The sequence below is a fragment of the Pinus tabuliformis genome, chromosome 6 (assembly GCF_031772625.1).
Source record: "Pinus tabuliformis cultivar Carrire ecotype Pingquan chromosome 6, CPIR1, whole genome shotgun sequence".
NCBI classification, from domain to species: domain Eukaryota; kingdom Viridiplantae; phylum Streptophyta; class Pinopsida; order Pinales; family Pinaceae; genus Pinus; species Pinus tabuliformis.
In genome coordinates this window covers 657,147,925-657,172,682 of record NC_142292.1, presented here as the reverse complement: position 1 = coordinate 657,172,682, position 24,758 = coordinate 657,147,925, and the positions used below count along the sequence as shown (strand labels likewise).

General features: G+C 41.3%; 1 protein-coding gene across 2 annotated transcripts in view; it reads left to right on the top strand.

Moving 5' to 3' along the window:
* Positions 1-24,758, top strand: part of LOC149260315 (uncharacterized) — a 350,342-nt gene that overhangs the window by 191,070 nt on the left and 134,514 nt on the right. For both annotated transcript variants that reach the window (XM_089420223.1, XM_089420214.1), the window contains 4 exons: positions 17,994-18,044; positions 18,166-18,276; positions 18,661-18,770; positions 18,898-19,069. In XM_089420223.1, the coding sequence (XP_089276349.1) occupies positions 17,994-18,044; positions 18,166-18,276; positions 18,661-18,770; positions 18,898-19,069 (444 nt within the window). The remainder of the gene's footprint in view (positions 1-17,993; positions 18,045-18,165; positions 18,277-18,660; positions 18,771-18,897; positions 19,070-24,758) is intronic.

The following is a 24,758-nucleotide window of genomic DNA, read 5'->3' as shown; positions in this document are numbered from 1 at the left end:
GACTTATTAAAGCATGGGTTTCATTCTTGGGTCAATGTTCTCTAGGTCAAAGCCTCCATTGAAGGCTTCTATGTTTTGTCTTGAGTTATTAGAGTCATTGCCATGTTTATTAGACACGTCTTGGGCTTTTGTATCATGTAAAAAAATTATTTTTGAGTCAAAACGATTATTTGTCACCTCCACACCAAGTCGGCCTACATTAGGGCAATTTGACCTAGTAGAAAGGCTATATATAGAGAGGCAGTTCGACCTATTTGGAGCATTCACTCAACAAGTTCGATCTTCAAGGAAGAGTGGCAGAAAAGAGAGCGAAGTAGCTGGAGAAGGAAGAAATTTGTTGGGAAGACCTACTTTGAGTTTATAGGTTATCTATCTGTCACATGTGCAAAGTTTCTAGGCAATTGTTGGGGTCGAAATTCTGTGTCTACTGCGGGGCGAAAATTCTATTGTTGGGGGCTCAAAAGTTTGGATCGAAGTTGCTGTTTGGGAGCTGTTACTTGGAGACTTTGACAAGGATCATCTATTGAAGGGAAGGGCAGACTTGGTGGTTGGAGGAGGTCTTTGTCTAAGTCTAAGAGGTCTTGAAGAGTCTCATCTTGATTTGATCTACTGAAGGAAGAGTTTGATTGGGTTTTCCCCTTATCGGGGTTTTGCCTTCGCTGAGCGCCTACATCTTGTGTCTCGTGTTCTTGTGGTCTTCATATGCATATAATTTTATAATTGCTTGATGAAAGATAAACTAATAAAGAAGTAAAAGAAGACAACATAATTCACAAGTAATTATCAGGAAAGAGGAATCAAACCCTAATTCCTATAAGCGTTGATTTCTCAATATAAGATGTAGCAGTGATTACCCCTTCAAGGTGGGGCAATTCATCACCCACTAGGGGTAGGGACATTCATGGGTTCCTTAATGATGTAAAGGGCACTCATAGGGGATCTAGGAACCAGGGTGATGGCCATAATGATAGGGGGTAGAGCTCATGTTTGGATTTTGCCCACGTGCTATTTAATTGTCCCGACCATCTTTTGCATTTTGTGGTGCATTTCCTCTTGTATGTGGCCATATTATTCTTTTATCTTATTTTTAGTTTCATCAACCTTTGGGGCATCGTTTCAGGCCCAACGCAAGGTGTGGACAAGGGGAAGGGGAGGCTAACACCTTGTGGACCCAATGGACAAATGTGGACGCAAATGGGGAAAATGTGAAAAGGGCTTGTAATGAGAAGATGTGAGAGATATATGGTATCGAGAAGCGAGACCACACAACCAAAATCAAGGTTTCCCATGTAGTGCCACTCCTAAAGCTAGTAGCCAATAGAGGAGTTCCCACGAGACTACAATTGAGGATTAAGCCCCCAGTTAAGGTAAGGGAACAAAAGGACAATCAAGCCCTTCCTTCTTCTAAGTCACCCAATAAACCATGCCCAAGTGTGACAAAAAAAAAACAAGCATAAACACCTAATTACATAATGAAAAATCATACCTTTGGATTGGATGACCCACCTTCAAACATACAATCATATAGATGAGCGAGGGTACACAGTGGCTGGCTTAGGTGGCGGAGAGTAGTAGCACATCAAAGCTATCAGGTGGTTGGCAAGGGGCTGCTGGTTGAAGACAAATCTAGGAGAAAATTTCTGCTATGGGGTCACCCACTAGTGGTGGGTAATAGGTGGGGCAGTTCATCGCCCACCAGGCGTTGGGATGTGCATGGGTTCGTTAATGATGTGGGGCAGTTCATCTCCCACCAGGCGTTGGGACGTGCATGGGTTCCTTAATGATGTGGGGGCACTGGTGGGGCCCTAGGAACCAGGGTGATGGCCATAATTTTAAGGGGTAGAGCTCATGTTTGGCTTTTTCCCACTTGCTATTTTAATGTCCCGACCATCTTTTGCATTTTATGATATTCTTTTCTTTTGTTTCTTGCTTGTGGCCATGGTATGCTTTTAATGTTCTTTTAGCTGCATCAACCTACGAGGCAACATTTCTAGGCTCAATCCAAACATGTGGACAAGGGGAAGGGGTATACCAGTGCCTTGTGGACCCAGAGAGGGAAGACGATGAGATAGGGCTTGTACTGTATGGAGGGGAGTGAAAAATGTGAAATGGGAAAATGGGATCGTGTTACCAAAATCAGGGTTTCCCAAGTAATGCCCTTCCTAAAGCTATAAGTCAATAAGGAGGAGATCTCACGGGACTAGGATTGAGGATTAACCCCCCTTTTAAGGTGAGGGAACAAAACTGCAGTGAAAACTCTTGCTTCTTCCAAGTCACCTAGTAATCCATGTCCAAAGTTCCTAAGGACAAACAAGCATAAACACTTGATTGCACAATGAAAAAAATATCTTTAGGATTGGATTGCCCACTTTCAAACATATGCTCTCGACAGATGGGTGGGGGGACATATGACTGGCTTAGGGAGCGGAGATCAATTGTCACAATACATCGGTTACAATGGTGGTTTTTAGGGGCTACTGGCTACCGACTGAAGACAAATCTTGGAGAAAATTATCCTATGGGGTCACCCATTTTTGGTGTGTAACAGGGTTGATCACTGGTGTATGGGTTAGTCCTTGCATCAATGTGCACCTATTTCATTCCACATGGTTATGGTCTATAGAGTCTATAGGTGGCCTTGGCTTTGGTGCAATGTTCCTCAAACATCTCTCAGAGGATGGCAATCTCATTTGACAACTTTTCATGTTTCTCGAGGTAGTTCACGGTTCCCAATGCAAAGTGGTCTCGACAATTCTCGATGATTAAAAAGTCAATTTGGTCTCAAAATGTGTAGTTTGAAAAGAGGAATCCATGCCACATCGAATTTTTCCAAACAAAGATGATAGTAGCTAGTTACAACTTGGTCAAACTTGGTCAATCAGTCAAAATAGTTCTCTAGGTGAAAAACCAGGGGCAACATTGGGTTGTTTGTGACATGCATTACATCAAAAGTGGTCTACACTGAAAGAAACAAAACCCGTGTTTCAAATTTTGCAAATCCTCAAGGGTGTTAGAGATTGTCCAATTGGGTGTGATGATGTGATAAGACAAGTTTCTGAGAGGCCTAACTAGGGCAAATATTGACAAAATTTGACACGTAATATGTTAATATTGATCTATAGAATGAGATGAACAAAACCCATGTCTTAGTTTCTCCAAATTCCCAAGGGTGTTAGAGCTCAAAAGGCATGTTAATGTGGTAGGCAGGTGATGATGTGGCGATGCTAGGCAAGATACGAAGATTCTAAGAGATACCTAGTTTAGATCTAGGTTGGTTTCAATATACCTAGCTGATATAATTGTAAGATGGCCAGGGGCGTTGAAGATACATCTTCTATGTGGTTGAGTCAAATTAGTAAAGAGTAAAGTCAAGTAAAAAATAGTTGTTGTTGAAGTCAACTAGCCGTTAGAGGGTCTAACTAGTAGTTGGAGACCTGGTGGACCAATTAGTTGAGCAATGGACCAAGAATGTAGTCAACGGTGACCAAGTGGAAAGTTGATCTACTATTGTTTATTATTTTGACTATTGACCATCATGGATCGTGAGTAAAGGGAATTTTGACCTAAATTGCGGAAATTTGTCCAAACTGACCCCTTAGTGGGTGAATTAAAAATTATATTGTAATATTTTATGAGAAAACATAAGTCTCCAACTTGTGGATGACTAGTAAATTACTATTTTGAGGAGTCAAAACTAGCCATTAGCTAGTTGGTATCTAACTGTTGCAAATTGTTATATAAAATGCTAGCCTTCCCCTCATTGTGCGGTTGTTGTCAATTCAGATAAGTGCTATCACAATAAAGAGCTCACTTTTTGCAAACCCTTGTGTAAATTTTGTTTATGCATTGTGTGGAGTAAATATTGTTTTTATTTTTTTTCTTGATATATGTTCTGGTGTTTTTTTTTCATTTTTTTTAATTCTTACTATTATTGGTGATAAATAAAATCATGCTCAAGCTAATAATTCTTGCCATTGAGGGGCTATCTTGTCATGCAGAAAGGGCCAACTAAGGGGAGCTTCAATTTGTGCAGGGTCTCATATTCATCACACATAGGAGTTAAAGGTTGGAGATGCCACTTTGAGGGAGGCTGTGTTGATTTTTGTAGCATCGGATGTGTTCTAGCCACGAAATTTTGAAGAGAGGCTAGAATACATGTATTCTCCAAGACCCAAAAATCGTTTTTGAAAATTACACCTAAAGACGACTTAGTTAAGATAATTAACTTTTTAAAATGATTCCCTAAGTCTAAACTTAGGAAATCTGGTTAATTAAAGGGTATTAATTAAGTCATGGTGAGAATCTTCTAGAAGAAGACATGGATTGACTTCTAGTTAATCTTAGTCATCAATTATGTTTTAATCTTGGCCGTTGGTGTTCCAACAGAAGATTATAAGAAGAAGTTGATGCGTAGATGGAGAATACACTAAAGAAGATACTCAGTTGCTCAAGCAGATCAATTTTCTCAGTGGCTGATGTTCGGCAAGAGAAATTCGAATTAGAGAGTGAGTTGCAAGTGGGAGAGAGAGGGCATCAACATAGTCGGAGAGTGCAAGACGAATTTGGAGGAGGCAACACAGAGGAGGGACGCAGGTCAGTGCAACAAAAGGGTTGATGCAGGGCCCACACAGTCACTGAACAAAGAGTGATGCAGAAGGGCCAACGAAAGAGGCAAGAGGTCCTCTTTGGGGTCAGAAAATTGCTGTGAAGTGTGAGAAAGCCACTAGTAAATTTATCTTAGTGACTCTTCCTCTATTTTGTCTTGTACATAAATTATTGCTGAAGATTAATAAAAGAAACCCTCATCTGCTGCACCGTGTTTCCCACATTGGGTATTTTCCTTGTATTTATTTTTCGCAGAATTTTATTTGTGAAGGCTGCAGTGTATGTATTTTGATATTTGTTGTAGAAAACTGCAAATAATTTGTTTAAGTAATTTAACAAATAGAAGAAATATTTGTTGATTTGGGGTAGCATTGGATGTGCTCTAGCTATGAAAATTGGTGGAAAGGCTAAAGCACATGAGATCTCCAAGACCCAGAAATGGTTTGGACAGATTGTACCTAGTTTGGGAGATATTAAAATAATTAATATTTTTAATGGAGTTCCTAAGTCTAAACTTAGGAAAAATAAAATATTAATGGGTATCTAAGTCACTTGACACGGGGATTCGGGACACGTAGGATTCGAGATTCGTGGTGTCGGATTCGGACACGCTGACCCCTCGGAACAGGACACGTTAGGATTCGTTTTAATATATATATATATATATTAAAAGTTAGATATTTCTTACACAAATTTTAATTAATGATACAAATTTATTGATTTCAAACATAGATCTTCATCTATAGCTATTAGCATGCATAGTACATACAAAATTCAAATAAATGTCAGTGGTACTGGTCACATAAATGATAAATCTATTAAAAATTCAAATCATGATTCATAGTTCATAACTGAAAGACAACTTTCAGCTACAAGATAGTAAGATAAACACACTGACAACTGTAGTTTTCTCATTAAGTCATCAAATCAAAATGTGCTACATAGGTAGTGTTGGTGCAATGCCAATGGCAAATATAAATATAAAATGTAAAACAACTACAGGTATACAAGCCTCAAGGCATCAATTAGCATCAGAATCAGCATCACTGTCCCCATCATCATGGTCCCCACTGCTCTCCTCTGCATCCTCCTCCTCCCCTGTATCCATAGTCGCCTTTGCATCTGCTGGTATGGAGGTTGACCCCTCTAAGTCATCAAATCTAACAGGCTCTAGCACTGGATCATTAAGATCCATGTTGGCCAATGCCAACTCAACAGTGGTGTCCAGACCCATATCATCAGGAAAGACATCCCACATCTTTGTCTTTCCCCTCAACCACTCTTCCCTCTGCCTGTAAATAAGACGAAGGTTGGTGTGCACATACACCATTGTCTCTGCCCTGGACTATTCAAGCTTGCTTTTCTTCACATTATGTAAATTCCCATATGTGCTCCAATTCCTCTCGCAACAAGAGGATGAAGTCACCTGAGAGAGGAGCCTCATGGCTAACTGTTGAAGAGGAGGGCTTGTTGCCCCATGATTTGTCCACCAAGAATAGGGCTTCTTAGCCCCCTGTCTCTAATCACATCATAACCTCCAAATCGACCACTGCTAGTGGAAAACTCTGCAAAGGCATCCTCCACCTCAGCAAGCAATGCACTATCCTGATAAATCCGCTTGAATGCCTCTTTCCTCCCCTGTGAGATTTCACCATCCATGTGAGGAGGGAATCTGCGGGAAGGTCCACATTCAGCTACTCATGGCTGTAGTATTTGGGGTTCAATGAGTGAGCCAAACAATGTAAAGGTGTACAATTCTTGTCCCCATCTGCTGACAAGAATATCATGTATGGTATTGCAAAAGGCCTCTGTTGATGTCTCATACTCGGGGCACTCACTCTGTAGAATAATGCTCCTCACAGACTCAATCATGGAATCCCATCCCTCATAAACCTCTCCTAGGATGGGTTTGTCTGTATCTGCAACTCGAAGCAAAGAAATGATAAGGTCCATGATCCAAATAATTAGATCTACCCTCTCCCACCAAGCATCATCTAGCACTGTGTCCTTCACTCTTTTAGAGGCTGCCTGATCTGTCTTTCTCCAAAAAGACCAAAACTCAGAAATAACCATGGACCCAAGAGCGGTCTTGACCTCCCTCAACCTCTTCAACATCATGAATGAAGATGCAAACCGTGTATCAACAATCTTCAACAATGATAGATTGTTGTACTCCTTGTAGATAGTGAGGGCATTTGCATGATTTTGCACAAAGTTACGGATATGTCTTGCATCCTCAATAATGCTTCCAATCCAAAGCACATATGAAGCAATGGATTTCAGTGCTAAGTTCAATGAATGGACAATGCAAGGTGTCCAAAACACTTGTGGATATTTAGCTTCCATAATCATGCCAACAGCTTTGCAAACAGGTGCATTATCTGTAATGATTTGCACACAAGAATCAACACCTACATCTTCAACAACTTTAATAAATAACTCACCCATAAATTGTGCATCCTTGTATTCGCCAAGTGTATCCACTGCTTTCATGAAAACTGGACCATTCAAGGAAGACACCATGAGGTTGATGATTGGGTGTCGTGCTGGATCTGTCCATCCATCAGAAACACTGCTAACCCCAGATGTTGGCCATGATGCCACAATAGGCTCAAGCATTTTTTGCACCTCTTTTTTTGCCTTCGTCAACAATGTGGTTCTCAACTTCTCTGACCCAGGAGGCACATACCCTGCTGGAGCCCCTTGAGTTAGAGCTCGACACATCTCAACAAATAAAGGTGAACGTGCAACATTAAATGATATGAAGTTTTGATAAAAGAAGAAGGCAATGGTGAGATCAAGCTCTTCCCGTCTCTCTTTTTGGAAAATCTTGTCCATTGGACCAAGTGCTCTTCTTTTTGATGCTTGTCCCCCAGTAGAAGTAGAACTCTCAAATGGAAATTTGGTGTTGGCTTTCCTCAAAAATGGAAGGGGGTCTTCATTCTTGGGCAATTTTTGATTTTGAAGCCAGTGCCACATGTTCCATACCAACATTGGGCTCCTTTTCCAATTCTTTTCTCTTTTGTGAAGTAATAGCTCTACAAGATCCAATCCCACAACCAGGGAAAGCCAACAAATGTGATTTCACACGGTAATATGTGCTTTTGAAAGAAATGTTACAAAAATTGCATTTCCATTGCACATTGCCTCCTCCCTTTCCCTTGTTGTCTGGCCCATCCACTCTTGTGACATATTTCCGCAATGGATATTTATCATTGTCTTTAAGTTCTCTTCCCTCAACATTACTTGCAGCAGACTCTGATGATATTGGGGGAGGAGGGGCATCTCTACCCATGACATTCTTGCCCTTCCTTTGCCCCCTAACTGTTGCCTTTGATTGAGCCATGAACACTGTTACCTGTAAAAAAGTGAACAAACTTACAAAGCATGCACAAATTTGTAAATAAAAAATGAAAATCATATACAAACTGCTGTAAAAAATGCAAAAAAATGGAGGTGAAATGCCAGTCTTAGAACAGAGACAGTTTTACCATGTCTTTTGGAAATTCAAGGTTGTAACTTGCCACAGTATTATGAGAAATTCAAGGTTACAATACACATAAATTATAATTAAATAGATTCCACTGTCTAGATATAAAGTTATTTCATGACTCGCAGCAAAGAAGGGTTTTGATCTTGCCAAGCTCGTACAGGATTTCAGTGTATTTGGGCAGCCAAGTTTTCTCCAAGATTGCAGTTTGATCCTGTGGAAGGAGAGGCCGAGAATATGCATTATATTCTCTGATCTATGAGAGAATGGCCACAATTCTGTGGAGGAGGGCCAAGCCTTTGTTCACCATGAAAAGGAGGCCATAAAGCTTGGTTGCCAGCAGAATAGAAGCCCGAGTTACCTCAATACACAACCCAGGTGAGAAGGCCTTTTAAGACCGAGATATGGACTCCAACAAGTGAAGAAATATAGGCCACAGACCTGTAGATGGAGACCGAGGATTGTCAAAGGGCTTGACTGGTAATCCGAGGTCAGAAAAGTCTGTGGCATGGAGCTGTTTGGTGAACTGATGGACAGCATGAGGGGCCATAATATAAACCCGGAACCGTTAATGGTTCACCACCCCATTCATTAGTTTATGCCATATGGAAGAAATTGCAATGTTGCATTCTACAAACTGTAAACACTGAACAGTGAGATCAGAAATGCTGCAAATGCACTTACCTGGTGGATCGGTGGTCGATTCTCCTTGCTGAATGCTCTACTCCTTGCTGCAACATCACAAATCACTTGCCAAATGAAAATATTAATGAGCAAACACGCCCTTTTCATACCCGCGCTGAGCTTAGCAAGTCCTGGAAACAGGACACGATTCCCAAAATCGCGACACGCTTTTGAAAATCATGACACGACCTCGGATTCGACGTGTCGGAAAAGGACACGACGTGTCATATGATTTGGACACGAATCCGAACTGAATCGTGTCAGATTCGCTGGATTCGGGATTCGTAGGGGGTTTAGGACGAATCTGGTTACTTAGATGGGTATTAATATAAAACTGGGTTAGAAGGTTCCAAAAGTCATGGATCAAGCCAAATCTAATCTTAGTCGTTGATTAAAGATTTAATCTCGGTCGTTGAAGAACCAATGAGAAAAGTATAAAAAGAGGCTTGAGGGTCAGTTGGAGAACACACCAGAGTGATCAGTGATTCATTTTGCTAGAGCGGGGTTGCTAAGCAAAAGTGAATAAGTGATCAGCAGTGAGCGGCAGTGAGTACTGGATAGAGAGGCGAAAACAATACTGAGAGACCAACGCTGAAGCAAGGAGAGCGAGAGTAGCAGCCAGTTCAGGCCACGCAGAGCCCAGCAGAGACAACACAGAGGCCAGAGGGACTGCGTCATCCAAACAGAGGTTGTTGGAGTGAAGCAAAGGGTCCCAGAGGCTGCGCAGTGCCTCAAAGGGCTGATGCAGAGGGTCCTGCGGCTAACGCAGGTCAGCAGGAGGCTGATGCAGGTCAGCAAGAGGCTGATGCAGAGGACAAAAGGGCCAGTGCTGAGCTTTAGTTGTGCCGGAGAGGGTTTCGTGGTACAAGTTTTCTGAATACTTGTTTCCGAATATAGAGGTATTGTTGCCATGTATTTTTTCTCTGTCGGGTGAGTCGGTTAGGCACCTAGTTGTACTCAAGGAAATATTGCATAATAATAAAACCCTCGGAATCGCTGCACTGGTTTTCCCGCATTGGGTTTTTCCGGGGACGTTTGTCCAAAAATAGCGGTGTCACTTGTGTGCTTGTTTTCTTTCAGTTGATGATCTGTAGATGTTGTGACTGTATTGTGTTTATTTTTGTATTTAAATGTTTTAAATAACTTGTTCAGAATTTACAAGTAGAAGAAATAAACCAGCAGAATACAGATTAATTTTCTAACGGATAGACTTAGAAAATTCAACAATATTATCAGTTACTGCAATAATATTTGGGATCACCGAATTTTCACATGGTATCAGAGCACTGGTAAAAGTAAGAAGAACTCACTTGCAGGCAGAAGAAGGACTAAGTAAGCAAATTTTTCGTGGAAAATAATTCTCTAAGTGAGTCGACAGAGAATAATAGTTTTTGGATCGAGATTTGTCGGAGGCAGAGGGAGTAGTGTAATCGTTTCCACGCAAAGCAGCGAATTCAATGTTGGGAAGGAAATGGCGCAAAAGATTATGGATAATCAAGAAGCCTCAGAATTATCTTCCAGATTGGAAGAAAAGTTTGCATGTCTTTTAGGATCAACTTCAGATGGTGTCTGGTATATTGATAGCGAAGCTTCATCTCACATGACTGGAATAAGGGAATATTTGTCGAGCTATCAAGAGGAACAAATGGACTTCCAGATCATTATGGGAAATAAAACGAAGTGTACTCTAGTAGGGAGAGGCACCATAGATTTTCAGATGGAAGCAGGAACCAGTACTAGAGCCACGAATGTACTGCATGTGCCAGGATTGGGCATGAACCTAATTTCAGTGTCCCAGTTGCAGGACAAGGGATATGATGTATACTTTGTGGGAAAGAAAGTATATGTCAAGCATCCCACCTGGAAGAAGGTGAGACAGATTGGAGTTTGAAGCAACAGGCTATATAGATTGCAGATCGATTATCCAATGGCACTGATAGGCAGTAATAACAACAATAGAAAGGAGCTGAATGAACTATGGCTCAGGAGTATGGGACACTTTCACCATGGAACACTCAGGATGTTCAGAGAGACTGTAATAGGAGTTTCAACTCTCAGCACCGAGCATGATGATCTATGCCGAGGATGTGTACGTGGAAAGTATGCAAAAGAAACATTTCCCAGAAGTGATAACAGAGCCAATGGTGTGTTGGGATTGATACACTCAGATATTTGTGGTCCTATGTCCACCAGAGCTCTTAGCGGTGGCGAATATTTCGTCACCTTCATTGATGACCATTCCAAGAAAACCTGGATCTACTTCTTAAAGACCAAGGATGAAGTCTTTGATGGGTTTCGAAAGTTCAAGGTTCTCGTAGAAAACAAGACAGGGAAAAAGATCAAGGTACTATGTTCAGATAATGGTGGAGAATACACGGATAAAAGCTTCACAGATTTCTGTGCCAAGGAAGGTATCAAAAGAGAGTGGATTGCTCCCTACAATCTGCAGTAGAATGGAGTAGCGGAGTGGAAGAACAGGACCATAATCAGGGCAGCAAAGACCATGTTGTATGATTAGGATTTTCCAAGATTCCTATGGGCAGAAGCATGTAACACAACATTGTACATTTAGAACAGGACACCTCATAGGGCTTTGGGGAAGAAAACGCCAGAGGGACTCTTCTCCAGGAAGAAACTCGAGGTAAGTCATCTGAGGATATTTGAGAATGTGGCCTATTGTCACATTCTAGATGGGAAGCATACTAAGTTGGATCAAACTTCTGAAAAGTGGTATCTCGTAGGATATAGCAAGACCTCAAAGGCATACAGAATCTATGTCCCAGGCAGCCAGAAGATTGTAGTGAGGCGAGATGTAAAGTTCATGGAAGATAGAGCTTTCAGAAGATCTCGAGAGATCCTTGCAGGAGATCAATCATCAAATGTTCCTTTAGTCCAACAGAAACAGGGACCACAGGTAGAACAAGCTGGGGACAATCACAGGATTCGAGTATAGTGACTAGCACCAACATCTTCTCAGGAGCAGGAGATCTAGGAATTTATCAGTAGACAGAGTTGTAGGTACAGGTAGAGGATCAGATTGAACCTCCCACCCCCAGTGGTATGACTAGTAGGGAAGTGCGTCAGACCTTGAAGGACGCAAAAGAGTTTGTTGAAGCTCCTAGAATTGATAAGAGGCAGCGTAGGCAACCTGACAGATACCAGGCCTTGGTGGCTCAGGTTGCAGAACCCTCCAATTTTCAGGAAGTCGCACAACATCAGGTGTGGGTGGATGCCATGGTAGAAGAGTACAGTTCTATCATGACAAATGATGTGTGGGAGGTGGTGCCTAGACTAGAGGATAGATCAGTTGTGGGTTCCAGGTGGATCTACAAGATCAAATATGTTGCAGATGGCAGTGTAGAGAAATGTAAGGCTAGATTCGTGGCAAAGGGGTATGCACAAAAGGAAGGAATAGACTTTGAAGTTTGAGGAGACCTTCGCCCCAATTGCTAGATATACCTCTATTAGATCTGTCATATCCCTAGCAGCGCAGATGGGATGGGAAATTCACCAGATGGACGTCAAGACAACATTTTTGAACGGGGTGATAGAAGAAGAGGTGTACATCGAGCAACCTGAAGTTTTCGAGACTCATGAGAAGAGCACTCATGTATGCAGATTGAAGAAAGCCCTGTATGGGTTCAAGTAGGCACCCAGGGCATGGTACGGTCAAATTGACAGTTACTTGTAGCAGTTGGGATTCATCAAGAGTGACGCAAATTCTAACCTCCACTATTTGATGGTGGAAAATGAGCCTCTCATTCTGGTTTTATATGTAGATGATCGGTTTTTGACGGGATCATCGAGCCTCATAGAGGACTGCAAAAGGAACCTTGCAACAGAATTCGACATGAAGGATATGGGGTTGATGCACTATTTTTTGGGGTTGGAAGTATGGCAGAAGAATGGGGAAATCTTCCTTGGTCAAGGAATATATTCTACAAAAATTCTAAAGAGATTCAGAATGCAGGATTGCAGACCCATGGCAACACCCATGATTACCATTTGGAAAAAGATAGATGCCTCAGGGGACAGGGAAGGTGACCCCACCTTGTACAGACAACTAATTGGTTCACTCATGTATCTGGTCAACCCTAGGCCAGACATTTGTTTCGCTATCAATACCCTTAGTCAATTCATGGTTGAACCGAAAAGGGTACATTGGGCAACAGCTAGGCACATTCTCAGATATGTGCATGGAACAGTCAGACTCAGGTTGAAATATACTCGAGATGACGTCAGGTTGATTGGATTCACAGATGCAGATTGGGCAGGTAGTTCAGTGGATAGGAAAAGTACCTTCGAGATTCATCAAGAGTGATGCAGATCCCAACCTCTACTATTTGATGGTGGAGAATGAGCTTCTCATTCTCGTTTTATATGTAGATGATCTATTTTTGACAGGATCATCAAGGTTCATAGAGGACTGCAAAAGGAACCTTGTAGCAGAATTCGACATGAAGGATATGGGGCTCATCCACTATTTATGGGGTTGGAAGTATGGTAGAATAATGGGGAAATTTTCCTTGGGCAAGGAAGATATGCTACAAAAATTCTGAAGAGATTCAGAATGAAGGATTGCAGACCCATGGCAACACCCATAATTACCAATTGGAAAAAGATAGATGCCTCAGGGGACAGGGAAGGTGACCCCACCTTGTATAGACCCCTAACTGGGTCAGTGATGTATCTGGTCAACACTAAGGCAACCATTTTTTCGCTGTCAATACCCTTTGTCAATTCATGGTGGAACCGAAAAGGGTACATTGGGCAGCGGCTAGGAACATTCTCAGATATGTGCATGGAATAGTTGGACTCGGGTTGAAATATACTCGAGGAGATGACATCAGGTTGAGTGGATTCATATTTGCAGATTGGGCAGATAGTTCAGTGGACAGGAAAAGTACCTCCGAGTACTGCTTTAGGGTTGGATAAGGGATGATCTCTTGGTGCAGCAGGAAGTAGAAGTCAGTAGCACTGAGGCAGCAGAAGCAAAATATATGACAGCTAGCACAGCTATGTGCGAAGCCATATGGCTTACGAAATTGCTGGTGAGTTTGTTCAGGAAGAAAATGGGAGTGACTAGTGTTTACTTTGATAATCAGAGTTGCATAAAACTCTATGAGAATCCAGTATTTCATGATAGGTCAAAGCACATTGATATCAGATGTCATTTCATCAGGGATTGTGTTCAACGTGGGGTAGTCCAGCTGCAGTATGTCCCCACAGGAGATCAGGTGGTAGACATACTCACGAAAGCTCTAGGGAGAGCTAAGTTCATCCAGTTTAGGAACATATGGGTATGGTGGAGAACCCGTTTCAGTAGCAGATGGATTCTCAGTTGCAGCAGCAGCAAATGAGAGGGAGTTGCAGTGCAGAGGCAGTAGTTGACAACAATTCAGCAGGGTCAGCAGCAGCACAGATGCAACTCATATCAGAGTTGTACAATAGTGATGGGCAAAGCAGCCAAACATCAGCAGCATAATAGGAGGTAAAGCAGAGACAGGGTGTTGCTTCAGTAAGCTGTAACACTGGAACACTTCCTCGCTAAGAGGGAGTGTTGATTTTTGTAGCATCAGATGTGTTCTAGCCACGCAATTTTGTGGAGAGGCTAGAATACGTATATTCTCCAAGAAATCGTTTCTGGAAATTCCACCTAGAGACGACTTAATTAAAATAATTAACTTTTTTAAATGATTCCCTAAGTCTAAACTTAGGAAATTTGTTTAATTAAAGGGTATTGATTAAGTCATGGTAAGAATCTTCTAGAAGAAGTCATGAATTGACTTCTAGTTAATCTTAGCCATCGATTATGTTTTAATCTCGGCCGTTGGTGCTCCAACAAAAGATTATAAGAAGAAGTTGATGGGTAGATGGAGAATACACCAGAGAAAATACTCAGTTGCTCAAGCAAATTGATTTTCTCGGTGGCTGAATTTTGGCAAGAGAAAATCGAATCAGAGGGTGAGTTGCAGGTGGGAGAGAGAGGGCATCAACATAGTCAGAGAGTGCAGGACGAATCCGGAGGAGGCAACACAGAGGAGGGGTGCAGGTTAGGGCAACAAAAGGGTTGACGCTAGGCCCACACAATCATTGCGCAGAGAGTGACGCCGAAGGGCCAATGAAAGAGGCAGGAGGTCCTCTTCGGGGTTAGAAAATTGTTGTGAAGTGTGCGAAAGTCACCGGTAAATTTCTCTTAGTGTCTCTTCCTCTATTTTGTCTTGTACGTAAATTATTGCTGAAGATTAATAAAAGAAACCCTCATTTGCTGCACTGGTTTTCCCACATTGGGTTTTTCCGGGGACAATTGTCCAAAAATAACTGTCACTGTGGTTATATGTGCTAGTATTTTCCTTGTATTTATTTTCCGCAGAATTTTATTTGTGAAGGCTGCAATGTATTTATTTTGATATTTGCTGTAGAAAACTGCAAATAATTTGTTTAAGTAATTTAACAAATAGAAGAAATATTATCAGTTACTACTGTAGGATTCGGGATCACCAAATTTTCACAGGCCGCTCCTAAGCGAATTCGAAACTCACCAAGAGAGTTAAGTTAATATTGGGGGCGATTTCTGTCCAAGACCAAACCCATTCCCTTGGGTTCAATTGGCTATATTGACTTAATAGAGATAGAGAGATAAAGATACATAATAAAAAAATTATCAAAATTATAAAAGCAAAGGATTTACATAAAGATGTAAATTTTCATAAATAGCCGATTGTATCTCTCTCTCTCTCGGCATTGAATTGCTCTGCATTTTCAAGTTGGTGACTGAGCTTGGCTGCATTTGAATAAGCAACATTTCAAAAATCAACAACACCACAAGTTCAAGCCCATTCAATATGATCTTTACACCATCATGGAACAAATGGATTTTAATGCCTTTAAGATGAACCATTGACCTTTGCTTGGCATTGATGGTGTGGTGAATATTAGTGAGAAGTTGTATGAGCCAACTCACTTGGAGGAATCTGTTCTCATCACACATTTGAAGGCTACAATTCCAAATTTTTAGCCTCGCCTTCCCAAAGATACTCTTTCTAATGCTCACATCATAGCCACTACGTGTCATTAAATCACCACTTTCTTGGTGGGCTCTAATGACACCTTGCCTTCTTAGGCGAAGTGGTTTTTCCATTGAATTTTTGAGCAACACTTTCCCAATTTGCAATAGAGACCATGAATGATTTCATCGTAGCAGGGAGGAATTGATGAGATTTTTTCTAGTGAACATGGTATTATATTTGTAGTTTATCCTTTTTTCTTTATGAGTGTAGGGTTGGTTGATGGTGAAAGAGAACCATCGAAAGTGAAACCATATTGATATCCTCAATACCACAAAATTTTACAAGAAATACAAGAACAAGATCCTCAAGTCCAAAAAAGAAAATGCCTTAATCAACAACATTAATGGAACCAAAAGTTGAGGAATAGATACGTGACAAAACACCATCAAGGAATAACTACAACAAATCATTGAAGTTACATCAATACATGGAATCAAAGAAAATAAACTATGAGATGATGCTGACAAGAATCAATTATGGATGGATGGATAATCAACAATGGCAACAAGAGAAAAAGAAACCAAGAAAATCTTATTACTTGCTTTCATCATATGTAAAACCATTGACTACTAGCTTTCAGGTTGAAGATTTTCTTAGAGGGGTACTATATAATGATTCTAATGGGGATATACAAGGGGATTATGGGTCAAATGCATATCAAAATAGCGGGTCAGCCTGGTTGTGGGCTTACATGGGCAATGAATGAGAACTAGTATAATATAAAAGGCCAACAGAGTCATAATTATAGAAATTGACTTTATGATTATTGCACGTGGATGTATGTGGGTTTTATGTTATTCTACCGATAACGAAGAAATTATTGCAGAACTCATAATAATAATAGTTTTGGGAGCTATGCTTGAGGAACATATCTGATGTACATTTTGTATATGCGAGTATATCATGCTTTAATATGGACTATGTTCATTACATCCTCATACCTCACACCCATGTAGGAATACCTGTGTTATGAGTGCTTAAAAGAGAACATACAATTCCCCAATTGCATATCTCTGCTGCCGTGCTTTTTCTTTGAAGAAAGAAGATTTCCCTCCATCTGCCTTGATGATATGGACATACAGCAATAATGTAAATGCCCAATACAAGAGTAGAAACTGCAAGGAGAGAGAGAGCATGCAAGTTAAAAGGAGATTGCTGAAATGAGCACATATGGTACACTCGTCATTTTAATTCTCTATTTGTAGATGTACAAAAATGGTGGACTGATTGAGTTGGATCAGTTGTCCTATAATTACAATAATAAATTCATTATTAGGTGGATTATCAAGTGTGACCAAGACCCCAATGAATTTATGTCCAATAAGATATTGAAATTGAAGTGAAAGTGTGCATTACAGTTATAGTACATGGTTTAACTAAGTCCATTACGAACTTAAGGACTATACCTCATCACTAGAGACCTCTTCCCTGTGTACAAATCCCGTTTTAGCCTCTTATTGGACTATAGTCCTAGGTATTTGTAGTTTTTTGTTATTTTGAATGGGGTATTTGTGCGATCCAAGTAATCTTGTATTGGTTGGGGTTTGTTGGGATTCAAATTCATTGACTCAAGAAAAAAACTTGGCAAAATTAGTAAAAAATCAGTAAACAATAAAAAATTCATAAAATTGATTTAAAAAACATTAAATTAAAATATAAACTTAAAACAACATCCGATAATCAGATTTCTGTTTTCCCTCTCTATCTGTACGTGGAATCGAAGTTCTCCCTCCTTGACGTGAAATTGACAAGGAGCCAAATGAGCACAAAATTATGACTTTATTGTGAGAATAGTTCCGCTGCAGGCCCATTCTTCTAATAAATTGTTGAAAACTTAAAAGTCATTGCAGTTGCAAAAGTTTGCAAAATTTTGGAAGCTTTTGCCAGCTGCAAAAAATTGATGATTTCTTGTAGATGAAAATTCACTTGCCTTCAGAGCTGCCAATCAATCATTGTTTTCTGCTTCACCAATATTTTCTTCTCAGATGTATTTTCTTTCTATAATTCCAAGAACGTGGAACTTTTATATGGGGCATTAAATTCATTATCATTGCAATTGATAGTGGGATTGAATGTTGAAACTTTGGTTTTATGCTCATAGCATATACTAGCTGTTGATGGAACTGACTTCTAATGTGGTGCAGGGCTTAGGAAGTACTAGAGTACTATTCACCTGTCATGATTTTGAATTTCAGGTTGGATTGCTTTCTCATACTTGTGAAATGCTTATTTTTTCTGCAAACATGTAGACATTTTAGGTGTATGATCAGGTTATGGAAGTCTAGATTACTTTGTTCTGATGCTTTAGCAGTACAGTGTGTGGAAGAACCTAAAAAGCTTAGACTTTGTGGATTGGATCCTGAACGACTGCATCGTCCTGATCGGTTGCAAGATAATCTTGATACGAGGCGTATTAATTTACTAAAGGTATAGCTATTGCCCCATTGTGCTTTTTGGTTGTAATTCAGAATTTAACTAAATTGAGATTAATTTCTTCTTAAGTTCAGTTATCAGGAATGATTCAAATGACAATAGTTTCATCTTTGAGAACTTAATATTTAATTCTCTGCTCTGGCATACCATTCCAGATTCATTCTGGACCTTTTTTTTAAATTCTTAAATAGGTGTTTTAAACTTTGTATACATTTATGGAAAGAAGAATCTCACTATCATGCTTTTATAACTATAATGTTTATGTTCAGGACTCAATTGAATAATGCCATTTCAAGTACCAAAGGTATAGAGTTTCTGCATTTTTGTGTTCCTATGAAGGGTTCCAACTCAGCACTTCCATGGTTGTATCTCATGTAGGGCGGAATTGTATATTCCAACAATGTAGTCACAGTATCCACTCCATATGGGAATGCTGAATTGACGAAAGAGAATAGTCATGGACTGGAGTCTACATTAACCATACACAAGTAAGAAGTGATTCAACTAGCTATTATATGATAATGCACAATGCAAATTCCCACTTACAATATTGATAATTACAACCTATGACGTACCATTCTATATCTTGTGCCTGCCTTTGATTTTGGTTTGCAGAAATAAGGTCACAAGTGTCCCATATGGTTTAGATGATACCGTATGGGATCCTGCAAAAGACAAATTTCTACCTGCAACATACTCAGCTCAAGATCTTTCTGGAAAGGCTACCTGCAAGGCAGCATTAAGGCATCATGTTAATTTATCTGAAACTCAAGCGTCTAAGGCCATTGTAAGTTCTGGATGCTGTTTCTTTCTTTGCATTTCAATGGAGTTTATTTTATCTTGATCTTGTTTTTCTGTTCTGAACTGATAAAAATGTTAAGAAGAAAGATAATTGAAGGCAAGACAGCGATGTCTTGTGAGAGAGATGCCTAAGAATGTACGATAAGCTATGTTGACATAGTCTATTTCTCCATCTCTTATACAGTGGGGATGGGAGTGTTCAAGGAGAATCCCTTAAAATAGAATGAGTGTACATGTTAATTTTAGGTAACAATGGTATGTTCTATGCTTAAGAGCAATTTACTTCAATTTCTTTATTAGCCCAATATTAATATCTAGTTTAGCAATCACATCAGCATGATAGTAAAATGCAGATAGAACATAAACATAAACAATAAAAGACAAGCCAAGACAAGAGGACACAAGATGTGGCACCAGCCAGGGACAAACCCCAATATGGGGAAGCCCTTGATCAATTCTTCTTATATTCTTCAATAGTTCAGCAGAGAGAGAGATAGTACAAATTTACAAATCTGATAATTTATGACAGCAGAAGAAAAGCTCTAACCAGAAAAGTCAACGCTGGTCAAACAGGGCAGAATTCTTCCTCTAAGCAGCTCGGTCAAATGCAGTCAACTTTGGCCTCTAACAAGAAGCCCAAACAACCCAAAACAGTCCGAAAAAGTACAGTCAAAAGCTGGTCAACGAAAGTCAAATTGGAGCCAGCCCTAGGGCAGTAAATGCTGGTCAAATGAGAGGTCAAATCACCTCGATTTCAGTGCCCATAAATGGTTTGGGCAGATTCTACCCGGTTTAGGAGATATTAAAAGAATTAGTATTTTTAATGGAGTTCTTAAGTCTAAACTTTGGAAAAATAAAATATTAATGGGTATTAGTATAAAATTGGGTTAGAAGGTTCCAAAAGACATGGATCAAGCCAAATCTAATCTTAGCCGTTGATTAGAGATGTAATCTCAGCCGTTGAAGGACCAACAAGAAAAGTATAAGAGGAGGCTTGAGGGTCAGTTGGAGAACACACCAGAGTGATCAGTCATTCGATTTTCTAGAGCGGGGTTTGCTAAGAAAAGTCGAATCAGTGATCAGTTTGCAGCGAGGGGCAGTGAGTACGAGATAGAGAGGCAGAGATAGTGCCAAGAGACCAACGCAAAAGTAGAGAGAGGCAGACATTGAGCCAGAGGGAACACGCAGAGCCTAGCAGAGACAACGCAGAGGCCAGAAGGGCCTGCGTCATCCACGTAGAGGCTGTAGGAATGATGCAGAGGGCCGTAGAGGCTGCGCAGTGCCTTAGAGGCCTGACGCAGGGGGTTCCGGGCTGATGCTGAGGCTAGGTGGGCTGATGCTGAGCTTCAGAGGTTGATGGAGAGGGTTTCATAGGGCAGATTTTCTGAATATCTGCTTCCGAATAAAGAGTTATTACTGTCAGATTATTTTCTCTGTCGGGTGAGCTAGTTTGGCACTCAGTTGTACTCAAGGATAGATTGCATAATAAAATAACCCTAAGAATTGCTGCACCAGTTTTCCCAAGTTGGGCTTTTCCGGGGATGAGTTTCAAAAATAACGTGTCACTTGTATGTTTGCTCTTTCTTTCAGCTGTTGATCTGTAGATGGTTGAGACTGTATTGTGTTTATTTCGATATTTATATGTTTAAATAACTTGTTCTTAATTAACAAGTAGGAGAAATAAACTAGAGAATACAGATAAAATTTCTAATGGGTAATACTTAGAAATTTCAACATGGTATCAGAGCGTGGTTGCAGATCATAGGAGAGCTGGAGGCACCAGCTGAACCAGAGCATTTACAGTAGAAACAATTGTCCCGAGTGACAGAAGCTATTCCTAGCAAAAAGAGACAGATAAGGGTTGACGCAAAGGGACTGTGTCATCAGTTCGAGCCAGAGAGAGGTTAGCGCAAAGTCTAAGGAGGGTAGAAAAAGGCTCACGAAGAGCCACGCAGAGACCAAGAGGGTTGACGCAGTTGGCTTGGGGAGCATTTCAGCGAGTGTCGGGATTGCGCAGAGCCTAGAGGCTTAGTCCTTCAGTTGCTGGGGCTTAGGAAGCTGTGGGCAGTTTGCGAGGAGTGAAGCTGGTGGGGTGTTGTTGTTGCCGAGACAGAACAGTACCTAACGAGGAAAAACCAAGGTAGAGGGAGTTGCTACCGAGGCAGATTTCTAGCCAAGGAATCCGGATTAGTGTTGCAGGTGCATAGGAGATCAGAGAGGCGTGACTCGACAGTTGGCAGGAGGATTTCCAGAGGGAAATTGAGACTTAGAGGGAATCTAGCAGATAACTTCCAGAGGGAAGTAGAGACTTAGAGGAGTCCAAAGGAAGAGCAGAGAGATGGCCGTGAATGGACTGAGGAATCAGGATAGGCTGGACAGGGCATCCAACTTTGTGGTCTGGAAGGTCAAGATCCTGTCCTTTCTAGATAGACATTGCATCAAGGCCTTCGCCTTGAGAATAATGACTATCCCAGTTGACCCGTTTGATAATGAGAAGTACGAGGAGGCAATGGCCAAGGCGAAATGCATAATCCTTTATGGGGTCAAGTATTATGTGGTCCAACATATTGCCGAGAAGGATACGACAAAGGAAATGTGGGACACCTTGAAGACGTTGTATCAACATACTTCGGTGCAGAGGAAGATGTCACTTGAGAATTAGCTGCGGTCATACCATATGCAGAAGGGAGAGCAGATAGATCACTGATTGAAGAAGATCTGGGACAAACTGACTTCCATAGGTGCCATGCCAGATGAGGAGTTTATAGTGAGGACCACTGTTGATAATATCGGCGATATTCGTAAATATCGCGATATTTTCGGCAAAACGATATATCGCCGAGAAAATATCGCGATATTTTCTGTTTTGAAAATATCGCGATATTTTCAAAATATCGGCAAATATTGGAAAATATCGGCAAAATATCGCGATATTTTGAAAATATCAGCAAAATATCGGCTATATTTAAAAATTTGAAAAAATTATTTTTTATGCTTGCCGATATTTGTCGATATTTTGCCGATATTTTTGCCGATATTGCCGATAAGATATTTTCCGGACCCTTGCCGATATTTTGCCGATATTTTCAACACTGGTGAGGACCACCCTAAACACAGTCTCCGAGGAGTGGAAGACATTTGTCTGGAGCATTCTGGGTAGGGTGTATCTTCCAAATTGGGAAGAATTATGGACAACTCTTCGCCAAGAAAAGATCAGATGCCTGTCTAAGATAGGAAGTAGCAACAAAGGAGTCCGGATCAAGAATGAAGAGGAAGAGGATGCAGCTCTGGCCTCTATGGGGAAGCAGGAGAAGAGGAAGAAAAAGGACCTCTAAGGTTAAGTGCTTTAATTGTGAGGAACTGGGTCATTATGCGAACCAATGTTCGAGGCATAAGAATAAGGGAGAGGCGTTTGACTCCAAGGTAGCGCCAACGAAGGCAGAAAAGGAGGTAGAGGAGGATGACGATTGTGCCATGAGTGCTCATGTACCTCTAGAGAAGAGGTGGGGAGATATTGAGCTATAGTCAAGAGGACTACAGGCAGTGAGGGGCAGGATCCTTGAGGTACCCAAACTCTTGGATTATACCTTGCTACGGGAGCCCCGAAGAGAGAGTAGCAGGACTGGTGGATGTCGGTAGAAACAGATGCAGATAAAGTGACAGAGAGTGCTACAGTGCAGTAGTCCTGGGCAGCGCAGAGCTAGCAGGTGCAACAGTGCGAGAGGCACAAAGGAGGTTGCAACAGTGCAAAATGTGTTGAAGTTTCTAAGTCTAACAGTTAGAAACCCTCCATGCACTTTATTGATTTATTCCTACCTACTTGTTCTGTTAATTAACAAGTTATTTACCATGTAAATACTAAAAAAAAATACAAGTGCATGCTCAACACATTACAGATCATCAACTGAAGGAAACAGAAACAAGCACACAAATGACACCATTATTTTTGGACTAATGTCCCCAGAAAAACCCAAGGTGGAAAAACTTGTGCATCAATTTGAGGGTTTTATTATTAAACAGCTCTTTTCTGAGTACACTGGGTGCCAAACTGGCTAACCCGACAGAGATAAAAAAAATTTGGCAGCAATACCTCTCTTTGGAAACAGGTATTCGGAAAGCCTGCTCCACGAAATCCCTCTCCAACACAATTTGAAGCTTAGCGTCGGCCTTGTTGGCCTTTGCGTCAACCTAAAACCCTCTTTGTAAGTCTACTGAGGCTCTGCGCAGCCTCTCTGGCTCTCTGCATCACTCCTGCAGCCTCTGTGTGGATGTCGCAGGCCCTTCTGGCTCTACGCAGTCTCTGTTGCCTCTGCGTGGCTCCCTCTGGCTCTGTGTCTGCCTCTCTCCGCTTTTGCACTGGTCTCTTTGCATTGTCCCTGCCTCTCTGCGTCGTACTCGCTGCCCTTTGATGCAGCTGATCACTAATTCTATCTCTATCAGCAAAGCCTGCTCTAGAGAATAGAATGACTAATCACTCTGGTGTGTTCTCCAAGTGACCCTCAAGTCTCCTCTTATACTTTTATCGTTGACAAATCAACAATCAAGATTACGTCCCTAATCGACAGCTTAGATTAGATCTGGCTTGCTCCATGTCTTTTGGACCATTCTAACACAGTTTTATATTAATTCACTTTAATATTTTAATTTCCCTAAGTTTAGACTTAGGGACTCCATTAAAAATATTAATTATTTTAATATCTCACTAACTGTTTAGAATCTGGCCAAACCCTTTCTGGGTATTGGAGATCTAATGTGCCCTAACCTCTCCACCAAATTTCGTGGCTAGAGCACATCAGATGCTACCCCAAATCAACACTCCCTCTTAGTGAGGACTGTGCGCTAGCAATACTCCTTGTTGAGTGTCACCCTAATTATCTAGCATCTTTCCCTGTGCTGAAGCTAGGCCTGCTGCCCATCATCCTCTGCACTACTGCATCTTGTACCACTGCCCATAGCTTTGCCATTGCCATTGTTGCATCTGTACGATAGCTCCCTCTGCATCCATGTTGTTGCCCACGGCCTTGCCACTGCCACTGCTGCGTTTGCACTGCATTTTCCTCTCATCATGCTGCATCGTGCTGCCTATAGCACTACCACTGCTAACTGCTGCACTGCAACTTAGTTACTGAGAAGTAAGTAACTGATCTCCCAACTCTGACCTCTTTGTCAGGCTAGAGTACTCCTGATGCTGAAGCTCCCTCTGCTGCTGACAAGTGCTCCCTCTCTGATCTCTACGCTGCTGCGACAACTCCCCGCATCTCGCACTGTTGCACACCTCTCTGTGCCATCTTGCATTGGTGCAACACTCCAGTGCCTCTCGCATTGTTGCACCTTGCTAGCCTCACGCTGTGCTGAGAATTCTGCACTATAGCTCTCTCTGGCGCTTCATCTGCATCCATCACTACCCACATCCGCTAGTCTTGCTACTCCTCTTTGGGGGTCCCGTAGCATGGTCTAATCCAAGAGGTTGGGTACCTCGAGGATCCTGCTCCTCATCGCTTGTAGTCTGTCTGACTATAGGTCGATGTCTCCCCACTTTCGCTCAAGTGGCGTGTGTGCACTCATGGCACATTCATCGTCTATCTCCACTTCCTTCTCTGCCCTTGCTGGCGTTGTTTTGGTCTCGGAGGCCTCTCCCTTGTTCTTCTTCCTTGGATACTGGGTTGCATAATGAC